This window comes from Lagenorhynchus albirostris, chromosome 17, assembly GCF_949774975.1.
Source record: "Lagenorhynchus albirostris chromosome 17, mLagAlb1.1, whole genome shotgun sequence".
Classification (NCBI taxonomy): domain Eukaryota; kingdom Metazoa; phylum Chordata; class Mammalia; order Artiodactyla; family Delphinidae; genus Lagenorhynchus; species Lagenorhynchus albirostris.
In genome coordinates this window covers 35,721,742-35,749,716 of record NC_083111.1, presented here as the reverse complement: position 1 = coordinate 35,749,716, position 27,975 = coordinate 35,721,742, and the positions used below count along the sequence as shown (strand labels likewise).

General features: G+C 38.3%; 1 protein-coding gene across 5 annotated transcripts in view; it reads right to left on the bottom strand.

Annotated features, from left to right (window-relative positions):
* Nucleotides 1-17,135: 17,135 nt before the first annotated feature.
* Nucleotides 17,136-27,975, bottom strand: part of RIPK2 (receptor interacting serine/threonine kinase 2) — a 47,596-nt gene continuing 36,756 nt past the window's right edge. For 4 of the 5 annotated variants that reach the window (XR_009536370.1, XR_009536373.1, XR_009536371.1 and 1 more), the window contains 3 exons: nucleotides 26,814-27,190; nucleotides 24,862-26,386; nucleotides 17,136-17,751 (listed from right to left, as the gene is read on the bottom strand). Coding sequence is in view for 1 of the 5 variants with exons in the window: in XM_060127757.1 (XP_059983740.1) it covers nucleotides 26,853-27,190 (338 nt within the window). In the remaining 4 variants the exon portion in view is untranslated. Of the gene's footprint in view, nucleotides 17,752-24,786; nucleotides 26,387-26,813; nucleotides 27,191-27,975 lie in introns of those variants that run through there. The other variant, XM_060127757.1, reaches the window with a different exon arrangement.

Here is a 27,975-nt window from a genome sequence, read left to right as displayed (position 1 = left end):
TGATTAGTTGGATATGAATGATGGGGAGTTCAAGAGTAGAGGGAGGAGAAGGCAAGGGAGAGAAGAATAAAGCTTAACTTGATAGATGGTGGTATTATTTGCTGAGATACGAAACATAAGAAGGAAAGCAAGTTTGGGGTATGTGTTGCAGTGAGGAATGAAAAGGTCAGTTTTAGAATGTGGAGTTTTCTGAGGAACATTCAAGTGGGTGGGCCTAGTATGAAGCAAATCTGGAGTTTAGGAGAAAGGGCTGACTTTGGGAGTCATTGAGGTCTAGATGACAATTAAGACCATAGAGGGGGATGAGGTAGAACAGAGAAAGGGTATAGAATGAGAAGATAACAAGGCCCAGACTGAATTGAGTAAGAACTTGACAAGGAGAGGACCAAATGTAGCAGAAAAACTAGGGACGTGTTGTGTCACAAAAGGGAAGAGAACCATTCTTAAAGGAGAGAATGGTCAACCACAGCAAATAGGAGAAGGACTGAAAAACTTCCCCTGGACTTAGAAACTCAGAGGATGTGTTAGTGTTTTTTGGCAAGAGAAATTTCAGGGGAGTGGTTCAGACAGAAACCAGATTAACTGGGCTGAGGAGTGAAAAGAGAATGGCTAGGGAGGTGCAAAAATGAGAATTGCTATAAACAGTTCTTTTAAGAAGTCTGGCCATAATTAACTTAAGCTATTGGTGGGAGTGTTAATTGATACAAACTCTTAGGAGGGAATTTGCCAATATTTACTAACACTTAAAATGTTCCTATTCTTTGATCCAAGTAGTTCAATTTCTGGACATAATATTTACTTATAAAAGTACAAAAGTAAATATACCTTTTCACATTGTTTCCAAGAGCAGAAAGTTGGAAAAATTAAAATGTCCTTCAATAGGGAATAGAATAAATATTGGTACATTGCATAATGGAATATCATACAGTGGTTTAAAATAATGATGTAAATTTATAAGTACTGATATAAAAATGTTTAAGAAGTAAGTTTCAGAACAGGATACGTAAGCAGTTTATGGAAAAACAAAATCTGGAAATCTAATACTAGACTGTGAATTGTGGTTATTTTGGTGGGGGTTAGTGATCATGTGTACTTTCACTTTGTATACTGTATATAACTGTAATTTTTAATTTTTATGTTATTACTTTAGAAAACAGAGGGGGAAAAAAGAAATCTGGCTGTAATAGAAAGAGGAAGGAGAAAGAGAGAGGTAGATGGAAAGAGGTAGATTAAAAAAATATGAGAAAGTCCTGAGCCGTTTAATTACTACTGGAAGGAGCCTGAAGAGATGAGTGGTTGGAGTGGCATGAGAGGAAAAACAGCACTCCAACGAGCTGGAGGAGAAATGGAGAAACAAAAAAATTAGTCTTAGAAGGAGGAAGTGCCTCTGTTAGCATAATAAGAGAGTAAGAAGACAAAAAAAAAAGAGAAAAAAATTGTGGTTTCCATTCAAATAAGAATTGTGTGGTTCTTACCTAGTAGCATAGAGGATCATTTAATGATATCCTCTATTATTTGATATTTTTATGTTTCACACTTTTTGTTGTTTTAGGCCAGCATTTCTCAAAGTATGACAATGAGACTCCCTGTGACCCTTTCAGGGGGTCAGACATATTTTCATTATAATTCTAAGATGTTATTGCATTTCTTACTCTCACAGAGGAGATTTCCAGGAGCTACATGATATGTGATTTTGCAACTGATTGAATACATATATGGGAACCCAACACTCTTCTATTTACCTTCTTTAAACATTAAAACATTTGCAAAAATGTAAAACAATGTCGCTCTTCTCATCAATTATTTTTCATTTTGGAAAATATAATTATTTTTCATTAAGAAGTAATGGGCATATTATTTTTATTTTAAAATGATTTTATTCCTCAGTTTTAATTTCCACTATAGCAAATACTATGGATAGATATAATGCCATATAAGCAAAAGGTCTTTGACTCCTCAATAATTTTTAGACAATGCCTCAGTGAACATCATTGTGGCTTAATCTTCACACACCTATGATTATTACCTTAGAGTGATTCTTGGATGTTGAATTACTGGGTCAAAAAATGCACAAAAGCCTAAGGAGACAGGATTAAGTGTAATGTGTTATTCTGGATGAGATCATGGAGCAGAAAATGGACATTAGGTAAAAACTAAAGGAATCTGAATCAACTGTAGACTTTAGTTAATAATAATATATCAATGTAGGTTCATTAATTGTAACAAATGTATCATACTAATATCAGATGTTAATAATAGGGAAAACTGAGTACAGGATATTTGGGATTCTATGTACTATTTTCTCATATTTTCTAGAAATCATAAACTATAGTAAAAAATAAAGCCTATTTTTTAAAATGGAGTATATTAGGGCCATAGGGCTGGCACTAACACATTGCCAAAAACTTGGTGGTTTAGGAACAAAACAGAAATTTATTCTTTCATAGGTCTGGAGCCCAGAAGTCCAAAATTATGTTGTCCACAAGACCACATTTCCTCCAAAGGCTATTGGGGAGAATCCTTCTTTGCTTCTCCCAGGTTTTGGTGGCTCCTGGCATCCTTGGCTTATGCATACGTCACTCCAGTTTCTGCTTCTGTCTTCATATAGCCTTCTCCTCTTCCATCTGTGTCTTCTCTTACCTTTTATAAGGATACCTTGTCATTGGATTTAGGGCCCATCGAGTCAATCTAGGATGGCCTCATCTCAACTTTCTTAATTTAATGACATCTTCAAAGATCTTTTTTCCAAAAAAGGTCACTTGAACAGATTCCAGGGGTTAGGTCTTCAACATATCTTTTTTTTTAAGTCCACCATTTGGCAAAATTCATGAAGCAATAATAATAATAATAAAGAGCATTCTAGTCAAAAGCTGGGGAATAATGCAAAAATAATAATTTTGGTTTTAAAAGGTACAGTCTGGGTCCTTCTTTCTGAATGTACTTTGCCAGCCGGGCTCTTTGCCTCTGAAGACCACTCTGAAATTGAGATCACACAGCGTGTGATATGCATGTAAAAGATCTAGGAAGGGTGAGTGGGCTGTCAAGGATTAAAAAGACTAAAGAGACTTGTGTGTGTGTCTGTCTTGTTTCCTGATGTACCTATATGCTAAGTCCTTGAACAGTGACTGGCACACAAAGGATTTCAGTAAATTTTGTTTAATGACTCAATGATGTGTCTGCCACCCTTTGGCATATATATCCCTATATTTATCTATCTATCCATCTATCTATCTATCTATCTATCATCATCATTTTTTACTGTCCTGTATGTTTGTATTTTCCTCTACAACTAGAATATAGGTAACTTGAGAACACAGGTCCACACTGTAATTCTTTCTAGGCTGCATAGTCCCAACACATAAATTTCTATACAAGGGGCCCAATAAAGATGAATTAATTCTGATACCACCAATGACTGATTTATCTGTGAGTCTTGCTCATAGTTGCTATTTGCCCTTTTGGTTGGGATGACATTTATTTTAGTGTAAAATAATACAATGTTGGGTTTCTTTATAGCAGCTGCTCAAATGTGTCATCAAGGATTTTGCAAATGAAAGAAGAAGAATCTATTTAGTAACAGAAAGGGTTCAAGAGCTGATTAAGTAGGTCAGGTGGTTCTGCTGTTAGCAGATTTGATTCAGCAGAATTCTTCCTAGAATCTGCAAATTAATATCTGGGTGACCTAGGGAAAATCACTTACACCTCCATAACCTCTCCTAATCTCAGTTTCCTCATCTATATTGTAGGGATAATCGTAGTACTACGTTCCTGGTGTTTTCAGAATTAATGATATTTGCTAAAACATTTGATAATGTAAGCTTTGTACAGAGTAAGCAGTCAAAAAAATTAGCTGCTATGTTATTCTTAACCATTCCAGTTGAAAAGACCATCTCTCTGCTAATTATCTCTCTCACATTTAAATCTCTGGTCTGGTGCTCTTTCATGCTTTCCAGACAACGGCTTACTTGATATCTCCAAGTGGCTGTCCAAAGTCTTCTCAAATTTATTATATCTGAAACAGATCTTCTTATTCCATTCCCCCAAACCAAGCATTAACCAAAACCAAATCAAATCAAAACAAAATTTCTTCCTATTCTCTTTCCTATCTACTAAACTACTTAGGTTCAAAACCTAGTAGTAATCCTTAATTCTTCCCTTCCCTCATATATAATCCATCACTAAATTGTATTGGTTCTAACTCTAAAATGCATATTGAATCTATTCATCTCTCTGTCTAAACTGTCCCACTCTAGTCAAGGCTTTCTGAGGGGAGTCTCATTCTTGCCTCTCCCCTCCTCCACAATCCACTCTTCACCGAGCCATCAGTGGGCATAAATTTTTCCTTAAAACTCTTCAGCCGTTTTCCATCATGTTTAGAATAAAATTAAACTCCTAAATACACTTCACGTTCTGGACTGTATTTATCCTCCGACTATCTCATACCACCCTTCTCCATATTGCCCCCAGCTCTTCTTTTTGCCTGGAAAGCTCTTCCTCCACTCATTAGCATGGCTGGCTCATTCTCCTCCATAGTATTGCATTGTGAAGTGCCACTTGCTAAGAGATGTGTTTCCTACCACCCCGAGCAAATTAATTTTTTCCACCTCACACTCAAATTCTTTCTCACAAGACCTTGTTCATTTAATTTTTCACTCTGTTTGTAATCTGTAATTGTCTTTTGTTTGTTTGTTTGTTTGCTAGATCATTGTTTCACTCAGCCAGGAAAAAGTAATTTTTTTGAGGTAAGGTCTTCCTCAAAATGACATTACTTGTACATCGTGAAATAAGTAGCCCAGTTTCCTTGCTTTCAAAAATGCCTAATTTTGTTTAATTAGTGTCAGGACAAATACAGATATTTTTAAAAGGCTAATTCTCCCTGTTGAAGATAGTTTCCTCCCCTCATTTTTTTTTTTTGACTCAGAACATTTACTTTAGAAAACAGTATTGTAAACATTTTCTCGTCTCTTTCAAATGTACATAAATCCTTTTGGAGACTAAATAGGCCTTTGGTAACTATGTAACCCAGAAATGTTTTTCTGAAGACGGGGGGGGGGGGGGGGGGGGGGGGCATCTCTTAGAAATGTAATCATCAAAGAAGACTGTGCCCCATTTCTTAGTTTCTGTGAAAGGGTCAGGGCCTAACTTGGGGGAGGGGGGACACATGGCTCCAAGTTGCAAAACTATCTTGTATCATAAGATATGAAAAGTTTATTGTTCCTTTGGAAATTAGCTAACACAGCTAACAGAGAATTAGCTAACACAGAAGTTCACCCCAATTTGACCAGGTAAGTCTAGGATGAAATATATATGACAAACAGTGCTGGCAAGTCCTCTTACTTGAGAACTAGTTATTGTTTATCTTGAGGAGGTACATGAATAAGTTGTATCTGCTTGGCTACGTAGAAGGGTAACATTTATTTTTATCTTTTAGAGAGCTGACTGTGATGCCTATCACATTGTAATTTAATGCTTATTCAATAACTAAACTTTTATTTCTCTATTTACTTTGTGGAAGAGAACTTCTGGGCAGGGAAAATATTTTGTTTTTAATTATATTTTCCCAACATCAGTAGTAAATATACTTCAAGTTTAAAGAAAAATTTAACTGTTAAGTGCTTAATAAAGTAATAGCACTATGGCAAATAAAATTTCTAGTTAACTGATTTTTTTAAATTCTAATTGTCTTTAGTGGTCATACAATACACTCAGGGCAATTTTCAGTGTTCCAACCAATTTTCTTTTCTTTTTGCATTCTTTGATGGAAAATGCCTGTGCAGGTCTAGCTCCTTGATTTCATTTGTGAATCATTAAAATAAACAAAAATGATTTATAATATCATTAGCAAAAGTTGCTTTTGAATTAGTGACAAAATAAGCCTTCTAAGGTAGTTCTCTTTAAAGAGCATATTTACTAGTAAATAGATTAATACAGATATAGCTGACATTCTCCACATTTGCTTTCATCACAGAAATATGTTAGACAGTTGGTTTTCTTCATTTAACCCAGTGTAATTCTCTTTACACAATGACTGTGGCAAGAATGATAATATGACTTCTAATGGAGAAAAGGGAAGTAATCTAAAAGAAGTTTCATGTTGATCAATGCTCAGGAAATAGCATACTTCAGATAGACATTACTTTAGGAATAAAGTAACTGTGTTATCTCATAGTACTTTGAAATACCTTGTAGGGGAGGAAGGAAAAACTGTTCCTCCATCTTCTTAGGGTCCCTGGCTGGGTCTGAACATTAAACTGACAAGACAGTTTAACAGGAGAAAAGTATATAAATTCTACTAATTTTTTACATATACATGTGAACCTTCACAAGAGAATGAGGAAGTGAGCAAGACAGGGAGGTTTCATGCCTTTTAGACAAAAAATAAATTTGTGAAGAAGTGACAATTCAAAGGGGTTTGTCTTAGGGGTAGTAAATGATGAAGAGAGATAAGGGTTAGTTTAACAATATGTGTTTGTACAGATTTCTTGGCCCTAAATTCCCTGTCTCTGGTAAGAAGCTCTTCCTTCCTCCTGATACAGAGAGGGTACATTTCACATGGGAGTTTTATGACCTGTTTTAGCAAAGAAGGGTGAGGAGGCCTTCAGAGTGACCTTCTGCTGTTTTCTCAAACTCCTTCAGCTTAAGATATTTTATATGCCAAGATGCTATATTTTAGAGTAATGTGTCCTGTACCCCATCAGCCTAAATACAGAAGGCTTTGAAGTCTGCATCTCCTGCAGGTTCAGAATCACAAACCTGGTTTTTTCCTCCAAGTACAATATTTCTGGAGGGGAAAATACTCCCTGGAATTATGCTGTCAAAGACTGAGAAGAACCTGTGATAGAGGACATTTCTTCCCTGGCAATTCTATTTACTCCTAAAACTGTTACCGATATGAAAGATGAAACATTTCTTTCTTCAAAAAGCCTTTTCCCCAATAAGTTTGTGTATCAGGAGTGAATTTGTCTATTACGCTTAGGAACAAGATACATCTATTTATGTTTCTAAATTAATTAAACTGACTCAGGCCCTTACCTGATAGGGTTGGTGGGAATTCTGAATCTTACTCTTTCTTCAGGATCCTAAAATTTATGCCCAACCTGGCAGGCAGAATAGGGAGAATGCTCATGCTCCAAAGACCATACCTTTAACCCATGGTACTCACTGTCCTTCCTCTTGCTCTTTCTGCTATATGCTGGTGCTATTGGGTACTGGTCCTGCCTGACCTGGGCAAGCCCAACTATCCATTGCTATCCACTCTCCTGCCCCAAACCCCCATCCTGGTTCCTCTGGAGTACTGTGCTTGTAAGGGTCCAGTCTTTTCAACCCAAGAAAACTTCCCAAACCACCATCGACCCTCAGAGCAACAGGAAAGCTGCTGCTCAATTAGAGCTGCTTTAGGACTTTCATAGGCTTCTCCATATATAAAAACTATTTTAAAATGTATATTTTACAACTGCTTGTATTAGTTTTTGTTATAGTCTTTTTTTTCCTCCTAATTTTAAAAGAAATTAAATTTAAAACATTTTCATGGGCCTTAGGCTCTGAGCCTTTTGCGCTTAACAGATAAGCGGGCCAGGCTCCCAGGACTAGTTTCCACCTTCCTCCCTTAGGGTAGATTCAGCTCCATTGTTCATAATAAGCCTAAGATTCTAAACTGTTAATGCACTTCTGGGAATAGAAGAAATTTAGAATTTTGAGTCAATTAACCTTTGTAGGGGGCCTGGGTGAAATATCTCTCCTTTGTGATAAGGCTATCCCCTCAATAATAGAGAAAATTTTTCAACCTTTTATTCCCCTTACCCCTTTAAACTTTGTGCCATTCTACTAAGGGGCAGAGGTGGAAACAAGGGTGGTGGTCATCCTGCCAGTTAGAGCCTTTCTTAGTGAGTGCATCCTTTTTTTCAACACTTTGAGTGTTGTAAACTACTTGGAGAATGCCTCAGAAACAAATATGAGGGAGGGAGGGTAAGGTGAGAGAGCTCAGTGATCTTAGTGAGGGGAAGAGACTTCAAACAGGAAATGAAAAGTACTTGCAGCTATTCTGTTCATAAGTTCCCTCAGGGTTTCTGAATATCTGCAAAAAGGAATCAACCGAAGGTGATGGAAGTTGGAACTTTGGACTGGTTATCTACCATAACAAACTACCTAGGTCAGTAGTTGAATAAGAAGTGGTACAGGGCTTCCCTGGTGGTGCAGTGGTTGAGAGTCCGCCTGCCAATGCAGGGGACATGAGTTCATGCCCCGGTCTGGGAAGATCCCACATGCCACAGAGCAGCTGGGCCCATGAGCCATGGCCACCGAGCCTGCGGGTCCGGAGCCTGTGCTCCACAACGGGAGAGGCCACAGCAGTGAGAGGCCCGTGTACCGCAAAAAAAAAATAAAAAATAAAATAAAATAAAAATAAGTGGTACAGTTTTCATGAATGAACAGTTTCTGGATTATTATTTTGAGGATCCTAGTTTTAAAATTTTCTAGTTGTTCCTATTTCATAGTAAATTCTAGTTTTAAAAATATATCCACTCAAATCTCTCTAAGAGTATTATTTATACTTATTTTAAAATTGTCTTCTGTTTAGCCTTTAATTTTCTTAATTTTTTTTAGATAAATTAAACTTGAGGATTCTTTATACAATTGGTACCCTTAAATTGTGAGATTTTGGTGGCCATAATGTCTTGCACCTAGATTTTATAAGCAGGGCCTGAGCAATACCATATTGTTTCTATGAAAGGAGAGGAGACATGTCTCTTTTAATATTTTAATGTACTCCTTGCCAATAAAAAAAAGAGTGTGCTTACATTGAAATACACATTTATTTAGTTAGTTTTGGCTACTTTGGGTCTTCATTGCTGTGCACGGGCTTTCTCTAGTTGTGGCGAGCGGGGGCTACTCTTCTTTGCAGTGTGCAGGCTTCTCACTGCGGTGGCTTCTCTTGTTGTGGAGCACGGGCTCTAGGCGTGCGGGCTTCAGTAGTTGTGGTGATCTTGGAGAGGCAGCAATAAGTGGTGGCATGAAGTGACATCTTAATTCCCTGCCCAGGAACTGAACCTGGATAGCCTGGATGAAAACCAGAAATCCTAGCCACCACACCCCCTGGCTTTTGCCCCCAGTGAAAAATGCATTACTCACGGAGGCAAAGCTGTAGAAACAGGTACAAAGTTTATTATTAGAGACATAGCACAACACAAGTGGGAGAGCACACAAAGAAACTGTTTGTTTAGTTAAGATAGAAGCAAGGCAGAGATGCACACCCGGAGAGAAAGTGTGTGGGCATCCTCCCTAATGAGGAGGAGTGCAGCAAACAGGCGGTTAAGTCATTTATATAGGGCAGTTCTTCCCGGTCTTTGTTTACCTTTGGCCAATTATCTGGTTTCTTTTTCCACACCTGACCTACCTTAGGACCCTCCCCAACATGTGTGCGCAACATTTTTCCAAGATGGATTACAACCCAGAGGCGTATGGGATGGCCTTAGCATCACATATTATGGGGTGGTGCCCCCTCCTTTTTGGCCCCCAAGGAACTTTCCTGCATATGTGCAATGTTTCCCTTGCCCAAGGATGGGAAATGTATGACCTCTTGATCTTTGAACAGCGTTTACCCCCTCTCTGTCCCTGCCATAAAAGTGTCCAATGTCCGGTTATTTACCCTATTCCTATTGTTGTTTCTTATATCGAAGTGCAGATCTCGAAATATAGACAGGAGTCTGGTCATAAATATGTAGTCTGGAGCCCGTTTGTCTCTTTCTTCAGGAAATGTAAACAGGGAGCTGGTAATGAATGTCCAGCCTGGAGCTCATCTTCTTCTCACCCCAGGAGGTGTGAACAGGAGGCCAGTTGTAAATGCCTAGCCTGGAGCCCATCTGTCTCTTGCCTCAGTGGCACGCAGGCTCAGTAGTTGTGGCACATGGGCTTAGTTGCTCTGTGGCATGTGGGATCTTCCTGGACCAGGGCTTGAACCCGTGTCCCCTCCATTGGCAGGTGGATTCTTAACCACTGCACCACCAGGGAAGTCCCTAAATACACATTTTAGATTGAAAAAGCAAGCCAATATTTTTAAAAAACTAACCTGGACATAGAAATTATTTTGATTAAACTTGTAGATTTCATATTCTTTATGATAAATAATATGTAAACACTAAAAATATTTCAATTATGTTCATTAGTGACTATATGAATGGGTGTACCTAAATAGTGATGATTAATTGAGCTTTGTCAAGTTAATGGGAGGAAGCCTGTGGCATTTTCCAGACTTTGGCCCAGAATCACTCAACATTTTAGTTAGTAAAATGAAAAGTTGATGGATAAAATTACCAAGAGCAACTTTGTGAAATTTGTGGATGAAAAGCTGGGAGATTCCAGATTTAGGAACCAAAACTATATTGAATGACTGGAACTAGGGATGAAGTTAGAAAAATTAATTTAAGAGAGATAAAGGCAAATTGTTATATATGGGCCTAAAAACCCAAGTAGAAATAAGGCAAAATAGCATAGATATAAAAAGACAAAGGATTTTTAGGTAATAGTTAGATATCAATTCAGCAATGAAATGTGACTGCTAAAAATAGGTTTTTAGTATATTAGCTATAAGGGAAGAGATATCCCAACCGTTCTGGTAAGACCTAACTAGATTAGGAGCACTGTGTGCAGTTATGGGTACCATACTTTAAGAGGAATAGAGATCATGCCTCTTCTTAAATAGCCATTGAAGGAAAGAGGGATTATGTTGAAGCAGGAAAAAAAAAAAGTCATCAGGAACAGAAGTTGCTTGGAAACATATAAAGGGCTGTCATATGGAAGAGAGATTAGATTTATTCCATAATCTTAAATAACAAAATTCAACTAAATTTTAAAGATCTAATTGGTTTTATTAAATGATTCATAAGTCAGGCAGCATCTCATCTAGTGACTAGAGAGGGGCTCCAAAGGGCTACAGAAAGGGAAAGGTTTTTAAAGATAGGACAAAGAAGTCATAAACAAACAAACAAAAGGATTGTTTTGGGTGAGGTCATTTTCCTTTTGGGAACAAAAAGGGTCTATGTGGCAGATTACCTCACTGGTGCTGACCAGATAATTCCATATTGACCAGTTAAGATTACATTCCTAGAGAAGGCTGAAACTGCAATTAGTTTAGGTATTAAACCCCAGTTTGTTGATGTGAGCCTGGGTCAAGTGACTCCATTTTGGGCCTGTGGTTTTCTTTTTAACAATACTGTTCCAAGGTTTGGACCAATAGATACATACAACAGGGAAATAGATTTTTAAAATCAGTGTAAGTGTTGGTGTCATCGAAAAAAAATTAATCAACAGTCAATCTAAGAAAGAAATGGATAACTTTATTCTAGTCAAGCTGAAGATTATAACCTGGGAGACAGTCTTTCAGAAAGCTCTGAGGATTGTTCTGTCCATTAGAGGTGAAAGCACAGTTATATAAGCTTTTGAGACAACAAAGTAACATACTGACAGTTTACATAGGCCAACAAGGCAAATAGTGGATCATCATGACCCCTTACAGGATTGAGAAAGGAATGTTATCTTCTAAGGAGTTACCTTGCTGGCCCCAGGAAGATATTGCTTGTTTTTGGCAAGCAGGCATTCCTGTGTCTTCTAAGGAGATCTAGTTAATGTATAATGCAGATGTACAATGCACACTGCAGAGGAGGGAGTAGTGGCTTTAAAAAGGCAGAGAGAGAGTTTTATGTCAAAATTTTCTTGTCCTGCCTTAACAACAATTTTATTTCATATAGGAAAGAACTATCTGATAGAATGGTCTGGAGATGAAATACATTGCCTCGATAGGTAATAAGGTCCCCCATCATCAATGAAAGTTTTTATTCATGATACATGTGTACTTAACATCTTCACTGTAGAGGAATTTGAGGAATATCTGAGGCATAATTTTTCCTTTCAACCTTAGAAAATCGTTAATTCTGACACCAAACTTAAAATGATTAAGGACAAAATTGGTAACAAGAGTAGAGGCACTGTAGAATAATTTTTCAGGAAAAGGATTAGAAGGGAAGAACAGATCAAATAAAGGAATTTTATTTTTAAGGAAAATCCGGGTTTTGGGAAAAAAAAAAAGGTCCAGTGGAGAGTGACAGAAATGGCAGGAGGTAGTGTGGGAAGTAGGCTCTATGAAAGATGGGAAGTGCAATTTTAGAGAAGAAACACATTTCTGAAACTAATGAGTTGCTTGTGAGAATGGATAAACATGGAAGTTTTCTGATTCTCCTGTTCTCCCAATTGGTCCTAATTTTTCTTCATAAATTAGGAAATTAAGTATTTGAGGAGGCTGAGGGTGGGCAGAGGATTAATGACAAAGGAGGGAAATATAAACCACCTCTTACTGCTTGGTACTGCTGATTCAACACCCTAATCTTTCATAATTATGCCAATTTCTTTAGTATAACTTTCAGCATAATTTAGTCTTGCATTTTGTGTTGTCCCACATCAGCTCTGCTTTTCTGCTGTCATAATTCATTTGTCCCTTCTGAAGTTCTTCCTTAAAGGGCTGAGTTGTAGATTCTAATCCACTGATCTGATTATCATGTTTAACGTGAAGTGATCTTTCCAAAATATATATATATATATATAAATATATATATATACGTTTTTGATTATTTTCCATTATAGGTTATTACAAGATATTGAATATAGTTCCCTGTGCTATACAGTAAATCCTTGTTGTTTATTTTATATATGGTATTGTGTGTCTGTTAATCCCATACTCCTAATTTATCTCTCCTCCGCTTCCCCTTTGGTAACCATAAATTTGTTTTCTATGCCTGTGAGTCTGTTTCTGTTTTGTAAATAAGTTCATTTGCACTATTTTTTAGATTCCACTTATAAGTGATATCATATACTATTATTTATCTTCTTCTGTCTGATTTACTTCACTTAGTATGATAATCTCTAGGTCCATCCATGTTGCTGCAAATGGCATTATTTCATTTTTTTTATAAGTAATATTTCACCATATATATGCCACATCTTCTTTATCCACTCATCTGTTGATGGACACTTAAGTTGTTTCCATGTCTTGGCTATTGTAAATAGTGCTGCTATGAACATTGGGGTGCATGTATCTTTTTGATTTAGAGTTCTTGTCTTTTCCAGATATATGCCCAGGAGTGGGATTGCTGGATCATATGTAACTCTATTTTTAGTTTTTTAAGGAACCTCCATACTGTTTTCCATAGTGGCTACACCAATTTACATTCCCACCAACAGTGTAGGAGGGTTCTCTTTTTTTCCACATCCCCTCCAGCATTTATTATTTGTAGACTTTTTGATGATGACCATTCTGACCTGTGTGAGGTGGTACCTCATTGTAGTCTTGATTTGCATTTCTTTAGTAATTAGTGATGTTGTGCTTCTTTTCATGTGCCTGATGGACCTCTGTACATCTTCTTTGGCGAAATGTCTATTTAGGACTTCTGCCCCTGTTTTGATTGGGTTGTTTGTTTTTTTTATTGAGTCGTATGAGCTGTTTGCATATATTGGAAATTAAGCCCTTGTCGGTCACACAATTTGCAAATATTTTCTCCCAACCCATAGGCTTTCTCTTCATTTTGTTTATGGTTTCCTTTGCTGTGCAAAAGCTTGTAAGTTTGATTAGGTCCCATTTGTTTCTTTTTGCTTTTATTTCTTTTGCTTTGGGAGACTGACCTAAGAAAATATTGCTACAATTTATGTCAGAGAACGTTTTGCCTATGTTCTCTTCTAGTAGTTTTACAGTGTCATGTCTTATATTTTAGTCTTTAAGCCATTTTGAGTTTATTTTTGTATATGGTTTGAGGGAGTGCTCTTACTTCATTGATTTGCATGTGGCTGTCCAGCTTTCCTAACACCACTTGCTGCAGAGACTGTCTTTTCTTCATTGTGTATTCTTGCCTCCTTTGTCAAATATTAACTGACTGTAGGCATGTGTGTTTATTCTGGGCTCTCTATTCTGTTCCATTGACCCATATGTCTGTTTTTGTGCCAACACCATGCTGTTTTGATTACTGTAGTTTTGTAGTATTGTTTGATGTGTGGAAAGGTTATGCTTTCAGCTTTGTTCTTTTTCCTCAAAATTACTTTTGCAATTCTGGGTTTTTTGTGGTTCCATATAAGTTCTAGTATAATTTGTTCTAGTTCTGTGAAAAATATCATGGGTAATTTGATAGGGATCACATTAAATCTGTATATTGCTTTGGGTAGTATGGCCATTTAAACTATATTAATTCTTCCAATCCAAGAACATGGTATATCTTTCCATTTGCTTGAATCATCTTTAATTTCCTTTATCAATGTTTTGTAGTTCTCAGTGTATAAGCCTTTCACCTCCTTGGTTAGGTTTATTCTTAGGTATTTTATTTTTTGATGAATTGTTGAGATTTTCCCCTTTCCTATAGATTCTTGCTTTTTTCTATTTAGAGAAGACCATTCAATATTTCCTTTAGGGTAGGTATAGTATTGCTTTATTTTTTGAGTTTTTGCCTCTCTGAGAAATTCTTTATGTCTCCTTCTATCCTAAATGATAATCTTGCTGGATAGAGCTTGCTGGTATTCTAGGTTGCAGATTTTTCCCTTTCAAGACTTTGAATATATTTTGCCACTTCCTTCTGGCCCACCAAGTTTCTGTAGAGAAATCAGCTGATAACCTTATGGGGGCTTCCTTGTAACTGACTCTTTGTTTTTCCCTTGCTGCCTTCAGAATCCTCTTTTTCATCTTTAACTTTTGACATTTTAATTATGATATGTCTTAGAGTAGGTCTGTTTGGGTTCATCTTGTTTGGGACGCTCTGTGCTTTCTGTATCTGAATATCTATTTCCTTTTTTAGGTTTGAGAAGTTTTCAGCCATAATTTCTTCAAATACAGTTTCGATCCCCTTTTCTCTCTGTTCTCCTTCTGGGATTCCTATTATGTATAGATTGACATGCTTTACTTATCCCATAGATCTCATATGTTGCTTTCATTTTTAAAATGTCTTTCTGCCTGCTGTTCTGATTGGGTGATTTCCCTTATCCTATCTTCCAGATCACTTACTCATTCTTCTGCATTATTTAATTTGCTGTTTATTGCCTTCAGCTCAGTTTTCATCTCAGCAATTTAGTTGTTTAATTTTGATTAACTCCTCTTTAAAGTTTCTAATTCCTTGTTACAGTGATCTGCATTTCTATTGATAGTCTTTCTTAATTCCTTCAGCATTTTTATTACCTCCTATTTGAACTTGGGATCTGGTAGACTGGAGAGGTCTGTTTCACTGTTCTTTCAGAGTATTTCTCTTGTTCTTTTAATTGGGTGTAGTTCCTCTGCTTTTTCATTTTACTTATATTGCTCTGACTCTATGAATTTAAGAGAAACAGTTATCTACTGTGGTCTTGAAGGGCTGTTTTTATGTGGGAGCAACCTCTGTAGACTGTATGGGTCCAATATTTTGGTGTGAGGGCTGTTTTTAGTGTGGATGCTTGCCACATCTTTCCTCAGGGTGTGCTGGCCCTTGTCCCCTTGATAGAGGGTGTGACTGGTGTCATGGTGACCAGTGCCTGCAATGGATGTTGCGCAGGGCCTCCTCTTTTCTTTGTGGTTGTCACAAACCTGTTGGGGGCAGTGTCTGCTCCCCAGTTGTTGGAGTAGAAGCCTCCAGATACAGTTCTAGGCTATGGTGTGATGTAGACAGGACTGGAGGGCTCCCTCTGGGAAAGGAGCTGCTGTGTGTTCTCTCCAGGAGCTGTTTGCTAGTAAGTGTGACACTGTGATGCCACCTGCCACCTGGTGTGCATGCCAACAAAGATCACCATTACTGGCACTGTCGTCTATGGCCACCTCCACTGGGGGAGTGTCAGTAATTGGCTTGGAGGTTCTTTAGGCAGGCATGTGCACTCACAGAGCCACTGGCATGAAAACCTGCAGAAGCAGGTCCCTGTGCCCACTGTGGGAGTGCCAGTAATCAGCTCAGATTTCAGCCTGCCTCCATGTGTTCACACCCACAAAGTTGGCAAAACCTGCTGTGACTGGCACCCTGCTTCACTGTGAGCAAGCTAATGAGGCTGCTATGGTGAACCCACGCCCCACCCCTCCCTTCCTGTGTTGACAACGGGGCTCCTATAGCAGACCTACGCTCTGTTCTGTGCACAACCCAGGTTGCAGCTGGGCCACACTCCAGGCCCTTAGGCTGTTTCTGTGCAGTCAAACTGAGTACCCTCCCTGGGTCTGTCTGAAGCCTGAATATCAGCACTGAGTAGCTGTGCACGTCAGCAGGCGTGCCTCTGAGGCAGGGAAGTGTGGCAATGTGTCATGGACTGTCTGTGCTGGTCTCTCTTTATCTTGCGGGGCTGTAAGCCAGCTTCTGCACTCTCCTCCTGAGCTTCTGAAGCTCCCTATCTGTCCTACCAGACTTCCCAGCCAGTGAAGGAAGTTCCCAGGGTGAGGGAATCTTTCTTCTTTCACAGTTCCCTCCCAGGTCTCATCCTGATTCCTCTTCCTCTCCCGTTTTCCTTCATTCTGCCTGGTTATGTGGCAGTCTTACTTGTAGCTTAGGTTGTATGAGATTTTCTGCAAGCTTTCAGTAGTTATTCTGCGAGAATTGTTCCACATGTAGATGTATTTTTAATGTATTTGTGGAAGGAGGCAAGTTCCATATCACTCTACTCTGCCATCTTGATCCCCTCCTCTATGTGTTTCTTAAAACAAACTATAGCATGCATAATGGTCTGGAGAGTTTGTTAAAACAGATTCCTGAACTCACCACCAGAGATTGATTCAAAAGGTCTGGTAGGGGTCATGAGTTTGCATTTCTAACAAGCTCCAGGTGATGCTAATGCAGCTGCTCTGTGGACTACTCATCTGGGTAGCACTGCCTTAACATACAGTGCAAAGAATGCATTAGCATTACCTGTTACTATCTAGTTAAAAAGTAGATTATTATAAAAGTTTAGGCCCCTTCTTAGAGTGATTGAATCTTAGTCATTTTCTTATTAATTCTATTGTTCACATTCATGTATACCACCTATAATTTAGTACTTCATATTGTCTTTTTATTTGAATATTATAAAATGAAAATTTTATATATTATAAGTAGAAAACCAGTGCCACTTGTTATATGTAATTTTCATATGAAATATTATTTTAAAAATTATAAAAATTCCTACTATTTTTCCTGAAGCCTAGTCTTTTTCTTAACAATAAAGGATGATAGCACAACTGTAACATTCTGCTTTACTTAACTAGATGACTCAATAAAGAATTACAAAGAACTTCCTTTGTGACTCAAATGTTAATTTAGTGCTGTTTGTCTGGATACTACCTGAAACAATCCCATCTACTACCAGCTGTATTCACATTACATCCTGGGAAATGTGATTTCAAGGAAACATCTTCCTCCTCCCTTCTCCAGCTTTCATTCCAATGAACAATTCATTAAAGAGATAGTTAGAAACTGTCTACGCCAGGCCCTGTTCTATACTGACAGGTCATACTCAGAATACCTTGTGGCACCTTCCCCTAAACATCACTGTATCGATTACTGGTATAATGAACATTGGTTGCTGAGACTGTAACAATTCTACTAATGGCTGAGAGCTCATCGTAGATTCATCTTGATCCTTGTCATAATCTTCATCATTGTACATTGTTATTTGTGCAGAAAAATTTGCAGAGCTGCAATGACGGATGACTGCATCTGTGCCTCCCTAAGTTATGGAAGAAAGTGGCTGGTATGCACAGAGCCATAAGCATACAGACTGATTGGAAATCTTGAGTTTTTAGATCTACACAGAAAATGAAATAAAAAGGGCAAAGTTCACTTTATCAATCCAGATACCACATCATCAAATGATAAAAGTCTATTTGAAACCATCAAGATTCAAAATTCTTACAAAATTGTATACAGAAACGGGTAAAGCCTCCAAAAGATTTTTCCTCCCATTTCCCAAATTAAATCTTTATCCAAACACTTTAAAAAATAAGATATAATAAAATATAACTCACAAGCTTAGTTTCCAACTTTCCCTAGTAATTTCCATATTTCTCAAAGACACAGTAATGAGGCACCACAGGTCCAGCTCCAAAATGGATATTAAAATACTTATTTTAATAAAATATTTAATTGTCTCAATGCCATCTAGCCATTTTACTCATTTTTTCAGACTGTGGGTCATACTGTATATCCCAACTTGAAAACTTGTACTTTCAAATTTATCTTGTATCACACTTTTTGCTGACACTGCTAATAAACATTTTCAGAAAAGGGCTATTATTACTTGTAAGTTTTCACATTAGTGACATAACACACTAAACAAAAAAAGAACTCACACTGTATATTATTGGTGTGAAAGAGTTAAGAAAATGAAAAAAGCATCCCTGATAATATTATGTGGCAATTACAATGAATGAATTAAGCTTATATGTGATCTGGAAGGCTGCACATTATGTACTATTAAGCGCAAAAATCAGGTTGCAGTATGATGTGTTATAAGGATGATAATATTAAGAAAAGATCCATCCCCAAATGGGCATATATTTATTTTTTTAACCTTAATTTTTTTAAATTGAAGTATAGTTGACTTACAATGTTGTGTTCATTTCTGCTGTACAGCAAAGTGACTCAGTCATATATATATATATATATATATATATTCTCTTTTTTAAATATTCTTTTCCATTATGGTTTATCATAGGATATGTTTTTTTCTTTTTAACATCTTTATTGGAGTATAATTGTTTTACTATGGTGTGTTAGTTTCTGCTGTATAACAAAGTGAATCATCTATATATACAATTATCCGGATTTCTCCTCCCACTTGCGTCTCCTTCCCACTCTCCCTATCCCACCCCTCTAGGTGGACACAAAGCACCGAGCTGATCTCCCTCTGCCATGTGGCTGCTTCTCACTACCTATTTATTTTACATTTGTGAGTATATATAAGTCCATGCCACTTTCTCACTTTGTCCCAGCTTACCCTTCACCCTCCTGTGTTCTCAAGTCCATTCTCTACATCTGTCTCTTTATTCCTGTCTTCCCCTAGGTTTTTTAGAACCCCCCCTTTTTTTTTTTGATTTTATATATATGTGTTAGCATATGGTATTTGTTTTTCAGTTTCTGATTTACTTCACTCTGTATGACAGTCTCTAGGTCCACCCACCACACTGCAAATAACTCAATTTCGTTTCTTTTTATGGCTGAGTAATATTCCATTGTATATATGTGCCACATCTTCTTTATCCATTCAACTGTTGATGGACACTTAGATTGCTTCCATGTCCTGGCTATTGTATATAGTGATGCAATAAACATTGTGGTACGTGACTCTTTTTGAATTATGGTTTTCTCAGTGCTTAGAACCAGTAGTGGGATTGCTGGGTGATATGGTAGTTCTATTTTTAGTTTTTAAAGGAACCTCCATACTATTGTCCATCGTGGCTGTATGAATATACATTTCCACCAACAGTGCAAGAGGGTTCCCATTTCTCCACACCCTCTCCAGCAGTTACGGTTTGTAGATTTTTTGATGATGGCCATTCTGATTGGTGTGAGGTGATACCTCATTATAGTTTTGATTTGCATGTCTCTAATGATTAGTGATGTTGAGCATCCTTTCATGTGTTTGTTGGCAATCTGTATATCTTCTTTGGAGAAATGTCTATTTAGGTCTTCTGCCCATTTTTGGATTGGGTTGTTTGTTTTTTTGATATTGAGCTGCATGAGCTGCGTGTATATTTTGGAGATTAACCCTTTGTCAGTTGCTTCATTTGCAAATATTTTTTCCCATTCTAAGGGTTGCCTTTTTGTCTTGTTTATGGTTTTATTTGCTGTGCTAAACCTTTCAAGTTTCATTAGGTTCCGTTTATTTTTGTTTTTATTTCCATTACTCTAGGACGTGGGTCAAAAAGGATCTTGCTGTGATTTATGTCATAGAGTGTTCTGCCTATGTTTTCCTCTAAGAGTTTTTTAGTGTCTGGCCTTACATTTACATCTTTATTCCATTTTGAGTTTATATTTATGTATGGTGTTAGGAAGTGTTCTAATTTCATTCTTTTACATGTAGTTGTTCAGTTTTCCCAGCACCACTTACTGAAGAAGCTGTCTTTTCTCCATTATATATTCTTGCCTCCTTAATCAAAGATAAGGTGACCATATGTGTGTGGGTTTATCTCTGGGCTTTCTATCCTGTTCCATTGATCTATCTTTCTGTTTTTGTGCCAGTACCATATTGTCTTGATTACTGTAGCTTTGTAATATAGTCTGAAGTCAGGGAGTCTGATTCCTCCAGCTCCATTTTTCTTTCTCAAGATTGCTTTGGCTGTTCGGGGTCTTTAGTGTTTCCATACAAATTGTGAATTCTTTTGTTCTGTTTCTGTGAAAAATGCCATTGATAGTTTGATAGGGATTGCACTGAATTGGTAGATTGCTTTGGGTAGTAGAGTCATTTTCACCATGTTGGTTCCTCCAATCCAAGAACATGGTATATCTCTGCATCTGTCTGTATCTTTAATTTCTTTCATCAGTGTATTATAGTTTTCTGCATGCAGGTCTTTTGTCTCCCTAGGTAGGTTTATTCCTAGGTATTTTGTTGTTGTTGTTGTTGCAATGGTAAAAGGGAGTGTTTCATTAATTCCTCTTTGAGATCTTTCATCATTAGTGAATAGGAATGCAAGAGATTTCTGTGCATTAATTTTGTATCCTGCTACTTTATCAAATTCAGTGATAAGCTCTAGTAGTTTTCTGGTAACATCTTTAGGATTCTCTATGTATAGTATCATGTCATCTGCAAACAGTGACAGCTTTACTTCTTCTTTTCCGATTTGGATTCCTTTTATCTCTTTTTCTTCTCTGATTGCTGTGGCAAAAACTTCCAAAACTATGTGGAATAATAGTGTTGAGAGTGGGCCACTCGTTTTGCTCCTGATCTTATAGGAAACGGTTTCAGTTTTTCACCAGTGAGAACGATGCTGGCTGTGGGTTTGTCATATATGGCCTTTATTACATTAAGGTGGATTCCCTCTATGCATACATTCTGGAGGGTTTTTATCATAAATGGGTGTCAACTTTTGTTGAAAGCTTTTTCTGCATCGATTGATATCATCATATTGTTTTTATCCTTCAGTTTGTTAACTGTAATGCTGTATGACACAGATTGATTTGCATATATTGAAGATTCCTTGCTTTTCTGGGATAAACCCCACTTGATCATGGTTTATGATTCCTGTAATGTGCTGTTGGATTCCGTTTGCTAGTATTAGGTTGAGGATTTTTGCATCTATGTTCATCAGTTATATTGGCCTGTAGTTTTCTTCTGATGTGACATGTTTGTCTGGTTTTGGTATCAGGCTGATGCTGGCCTTGTAGAATGAGTTTGGGACTGTTCCTCCCTCTGCTATATTTTGGAAGAGATACGTGAAAAGGATACGTGCTAGCTCTTCTGTAAATCTTTGATAGAATTTGCCTGTGAATCCATCTGGTCCTGGGCTTTTGTATGTTGGAAGATTTTTAATCACAGTCTCAATTTTAGTGCTTGTGATTGCTCTGTTTATATTTTCTATTTCTTCCTGGCTTAGTCTCAGAAGGTTGTGCTTTTCTAAGAATTTGTCCATTTCTTCCAGGTTGCCCATTTTATTGGCAGGTAGTTGCCTGTAGTAATCTCTCACGATTATTTGTATTTCTGCAGTGTCTGTTGTCACTTCTCCTTTTTCATTTCTAATTCTATTGATTTGAGTCTTCTCCCTTTTTTTCTTGATGAGTCTGGCTAATGATTTATCAATTTTGTTTTTCTTCTCAAAGAACCAGCTTTTAGTTTTCATGGTCTCTGCTATCGCTTCCTTCATTTCCTATTCATTTATTTATTTATTGGGTTCTTCTTTCTCTACTTGCTTTAGGTGTAAGGTTAGGTTGTTTATTTTAGATTTTTCATGTTTCTTGAGGTAGGATTGTATTGCTATAAACTCCCTTCTTAGAACTGCTTTGGCTGCATCCCATAGATTTTGGGTCACCATGTGTTCATTATCATTTGTTTCTAGGTATTTTTTGATTTCCTCTTGGATTTCTTCAGTGACCTCTTGGTTATTTAGTAGTGTATTGTTTTGCCTCCATGTGTTTGTATTTTTTTTTTTTTTTTTTTTGGTGGTACGTGGGCCTCTCACTGCTGTGGCCTCTCCCGCTGCAGAGCACAGGCTCCGGACGTACAGGCCCAGCGGCCATGGATCACTGGCACAGCCGCTCCGTGGCACGTGGGATCCTCCCAGACTGGGGCACGAACCCGCATCCCCTGAATCGGCAAGCAGACTCCCAACCACTGCACCACCAGGGAAGCCCATTTGTATTTTTTACAGATTTTCTCCTGTAGTTGATATCTAGTCTCATAGCATTGTGGTCGGAAAAGATACTTGATATGAGTTCAATTTTCTTATATTTACCAAGGCTTGATTTGTGACCTAAGATATGATCTATCCTGGAGAATGTTGCATGAGCACTTGAGAAGAAAGTGTATTCTGTTGTTTATGGATAGAATGTCCTATAAAAGTCAATTAAGTCCATCTTGCTTAATGTATCATTTAAAGCTTGTGTTTCCTTATTTGTTTTCATTTTGGATGATCTATTGGTGAAAGTGGGGTGTTAAAGTCCCCTACTCTGATTGTGTTACTTTCGATTTCCCCTTTTATGGTTAGCATTTGCCTTATGTATTGAGGTGCTCCTATGTTGGATGCATATTCACAATTGTTATATCTTCTTCTTGGGTTGATCCCTTTTTCATCATGTAGGGTCCTTCTTTGTCTCTTGTGATACTCTATTTTGAAGTCTATTTTGTCTGATGTGAGAATTGCTACTCCAGCTTTCTTTTATTTCCATTTGCATGGAATACCTTTTTCCACCTCCTCACGTTCACTCTGTATATGTCCCTAGGTCTGAAGTGAGTCTCTTGTAGATAGCCTATATACGGGTCTTCTTTTTGTATACATTCAGCCAGTCTATGTCTTTTGGTGGGACCATTTAATTCATTTATATTTAAGGTAGTTATTGATATGTATGTTCCTATAACCATTTTCTTATTGTCTTGGGTTTGTTATTGTAGCTCTTTTCCTTCTCTTGTGTTTACTGCCTAGAAAAGTTCCTTTAGCATTTGTTGTAAAGTTGGTTCGGTGGTGCTGAATTCTCTTAGCTTTTGCTTCTCTGTAAAGGTGTTAATATCTGTTTTATCTGAATGAGATCCTTGCTGGGTAGAGTAATCTTGGTTGTAGGTTTTTCCCTTTCATCACTTTAATTATGTCCTGCCACTCCCTTCTAGCTTGCAGAGATTCTGCTGAAAGATAAGCTGTTAACCTTATGGGGATTCTCTTGCATCTTATTTGTTGGTTTTCCCTTGCTGCTTTTAATATTTGTCCTTTGTATTTAATTTTTGATAGTTTGATTTTTATGTGTCTTGGAGTGTTTCTCCTTGGATTTATCCTGTATGGGACTCACTGTGCATTCTGGACTTAAGATTGACTATTTCCTTTCCCACATTAGGGAAGTTTTCAACTATAATCTCTTCAAATAATTTCTAAATCCCTTTTTTTAATCTCTTTTTCTTCTTCTGGGATCCCTATAATTCAAATGTTAGTGCATCTAATGTTGTCCCAGAGGGCTCTGAGACTGTCCTCAATTCTTTTTATTCTTTTTTCTTTATTCTGCTCTGCAGTAGTTATTTCCACTATTTTGTCTTCCAGGTCACTTATCTGTTCTTCTGCCTCAGTTATTCTGCTATTGATTCCTTCTAGAGAATTGTTAATTTTATTTATTTTTGTTCATCAGTGTTTGTCTGCTCTTTAGTTCTTCTAGGTCCTTGTTAAATGTTTCTTGTATTTTCTCCATTCTATTTCCAAGATTTTGGATCACCTTTACTATCATCACTCTGAATTCTTTTTACAGTAGGCTGCCTGTTTCCTCTTCAGTTGTTTGGTGTGGTGCGTTTTTACCTTGCTCCTTCTTCTGTTTATTTCTCTGTCTTCTTATTTTGCTTAACTTACTGTGTTTGGGGTCTCCTTTTCACAGACTGCAGGTTCATAGTTCTCGTTGCTTCTGTTTCTTCTCCCAGAAGCTAAGGTTGGTTCAGTGGTTTGTGTAGGCTTCCTGCTGGAGGGGACTAGTGCCTGTGTTCTGGTGGATGAGACTGGATCTTTGGTGGGCAGAACTGCATCCAGAGGTGTGTTTTGGGGTGTCTGTGAACTATGATTTTAGGCAGCCTCTCTACTTATGGGTGGACTTGTGTTCTTGTCTTGCTAGTTGTTTGGAATAGGGTGTGCACCACTGTAGCTTGCTGGTTGTTGAGTGGAGCTGGGTCTTAGCATTGCGATGGAGATCTCTGTGAGAGCTTTTGCCATTTGATATGACGTGGGGCTGGGAGGCCTCTGGTGGGCCAATGTCCTGAACTCAGCTCTCCCATCTCAGAGGCTCAGGCCTGACACCTGGGCAGAGACCAAGACCCTGTCAGCCACTTGACTCAGAAGAAAAGGGAGAATAAAAAATAAATAAAATAATTAGAAAAAATTTTAAAAAAATTTTTTTAATAAAAAAAAGGAAGAACCAAGCCAAAAAACAAATCCACCAATGATAAAAGCTCTAAAAACTATTCAAAAAAAACTAAAACAAAAAAAAAAAACCCCAAAAATGGACAGACAGAACCCTAGGACAAATGGTAAAAGTAAAGGTATACAGACAAAAATCACACAAAGAAGCATACACATACACACTCACAAAAAGAGAAAAACGAAAAATATATATATATATCAAAAGGAAGAGAGCAACCAAATCAATAAACAAATCTACCAATGATAATAAGCTCTAACTACTAACCTAAAATAAACATAAAACCAGAAACAAATTAGATGCAGAAAGCAAACACCACCTCTACAGTTGCTCCCAAAGTCCTCCGTCTCAATTTTGGGATGATTTGTTGTCTGTTGAGGTATTCCACAGATGCAGGGTACATCAAGTTGATTATGGAGATTTAATTCACTGCTCCTGAGGCTGCTGGGACAGATTTCCCTTTCTCTTCTTTGCACAGCTCCTGAGGTTCAGCTTTGGATTTGGCCCCACCTCTGCGTGTAGGTCACCTGAGGGCGTCTGTTCCCCGCCCAGACAGGGAGGGGTTAAAGGAGCAGCTGATTAGGGGGCTGTGGCTCACTCAGGCCAGGAGGGAGGGATGGGTACGGAAAGCAGGGCGAGCCTGACTGGCAGAGGCTGGTGTGATATTGCAACAGCCTGAGGTGCACCGTGTGTTCTCCCGGGGAATTTGTCCCTGGATCATGGGACCCTGTCAGTGGCAGGTTGCATAGGCTCCAGGAGGGGAGGTGTGGATAGTGACCTGTGCTGGCACACAGGCTTTTTGGTGGCTGCAGCAGCAACCTTAGTGTCTCATGCCCGCCTTTGGTGTCCGCACTGGTAGCCGTGGCTCGCGCCTGTCTCTGGAGCTCGTTTAGACAATGCTCTGAATCCTCTCTCCTTGCGCACCCTGAAACAATGGTCTCTTGCCTCTTAGGCAGGTCCAGACTTTTTCCCGGACTCCCTCCCAGATAGTTGTGGATCACTAGCCCCCTTCAGGCTGTGCTCACACAAGCAACCCCAGTCCTCTCCCTGGGATCTAACCTCCGAAGCCTGAGCCTCAGCTCCCAGCCCCCACCCGCCCTGGCAGGTGAGCAGACAAGCCTCTCTGGCTGGTGAGTGCTGGTAGGCACTGATCCTCTGTGTGGGAATATCTCCACTTTGCCCTCTACACTCCCGCTGCTGTGCTCTCTTCCATGGCCCTGAAGCTTCCCCACTGCCCACCCCCCATCTCCACCAGTGAAGGAGCTTCCTAGTGTGTGGAAACGTTTCCTCCTTGTCAGCTCCCTCCCGGAGGGGCAGGTCCTGTCCCTATTCTTTTGTCTCTGTTTTTCCTTTTTCCCTACCCAGGTACGTGGGGAGTTTCTTGCCTTTTGGGAAGTCTGAGGTCTTCCACCAGTGTTCAGTAGGTGTTCCGCAGGAGTTGTTCCACACGTAGATGTATTTTTTTTTTCTTTTTTTTTGCGGTACACGGGGCTCTCACTGTTGTGGCCTCTCCCGTTGCAGAGCACAGGCTCTGGACGCGCAGGCTCAGCGGCCATGGCTCACGGGCCCAGCCACTCCGCGGCATGTGAGATCTTCCCGGACCGGGGCACGAACCCGTGTCCCCTGCATCAGCAGGCAGACTCTCAACCACTGCGCCACCAGGGAAGTCCTGTAGATGTATTTTTGATGTATTTGTGGGGAGGAAGGTGATCTCCATGTCTTACTCCTCCGCCATCTTGAAAGTCCCCCCCAGGCATATACTTTAAGTATGAGCAGGAAGAAAGGGATAGAACGATACACATCATGCTGTTAACGTTGGTTGTTACCTTGATTGTTACTTGAGGCTAGGAATAGAAGTAGAAACACATGTTGAAGGATTAATTTTTTCTTTATACACTTTGTATTGCTTATCTTTGAAACAATTTTCTAAAGAACTCAATAAATAACATTTAAAAGTTTCTTTGATTTAAGTCTTCAGAAAGTCAAGCATCTTAAACAATAAATAATCCACAAAGAAAGTATATGTGAAAATGGGACACTGTTTTGTACAATAAAAATATAATTATTACATTGAAAAAACAGTTTCAATTAACCAAAGAGACAAAAAGAATTGAACTATGCAGCAAAAATCAAACTTTCTACTGTATTAATTTAAAAAATAATGTCATGGAAGGAGACTAATATTTATCTGAAGAAGAAACTTCATTAAACTTTCTAATATTCATATGAATCTCATAAAAACATTATCAAGGCAAAAGAAATATAAAATACCCTTTTATGCATTGACTTTTCTTCTTGAAAAAGAGTTACTTATAGGTTTTTATTGTGGAATAAATTTAAAGATGAAGATTCAGAAACCACAAGTATTTCTGGGTAAGGTTGAAGACCCATTTGCTTGTTATCTTTCAATTTTTGTACTATAACTTTGGCAAATTCTTCTCCTTGGATGTCACTAGTATCCAATAATTGTCTGACTTTTGAGGTCCTTGTAGGTTTGGTACTAATGAGTTCATAGTCCTCCTTCATGATCAAATCCCTGGACAGGAGGGCATCTAGAGATTGGTTAAGGCAGGCTTCAGTCATTTGGTTCACAATATCTTCCCTTTTACTCTGGATCCACTGTTGGGTTATACCAGGCTGAAATTGCTCTGTAGAAAAGCAAGGGATGACAAGTAAGAAGGTGGGGACAGATATATAGCTATGAGTAAAATTAGATGAAAAACAAAATAATAAGGCATAAAACCTAACTTTGCTGTGATTGTTCTCATATGGAACACCAGTATTTTGAGGGATACTATTTATTTTCAGGAAACATTCAGATATTTGGGTTATCTCTTCCCTTTCCCTCCAAGAAAAAGCACTGCATTTTTTTTTTTTTTTTTGCGGTACGCAGGCCTCTCACTGTTGTGGCCTCTCCCATTGCAGAGCACAGGCTCCGGACACGCAGGCTCAGTGGCCATGGCTCATGGGCCCAGCCGCTCTGCGGCATGTGGGATCTTCCCGGACCGGGGCACAAACCTGTGTCCCCTGCATTGGCAGGTGGACTCTCAACCACTGCGCCACCAGGGAAGCCCAAAGCACTGCATTTTTATACACTATAATTCATGGGGGCAAATGTCATTTTTTCTCAGATTTTTTTAAAAAACATAAAGAATACCTGCATATTTGATAAATAAACAAAAATATATTTACCTTTAGTAACATATTGTCACACCTCCTCTTAGCAATCCCTCCCTAGATAGATGTTCATGGAATACTATTTTGGCCTATTATTACATATCAACACTCATGTCTTTGGGGATTGGAAGTGCTTTCCTACTTATGGTATGTATATAGCATACTGAAGAAATAGAGACAAATAAAACATCATATAGCAAATCTACTGAACATATGGTTGTGAGATAAATGGCATCATTTACAAAGTGTCTCATAG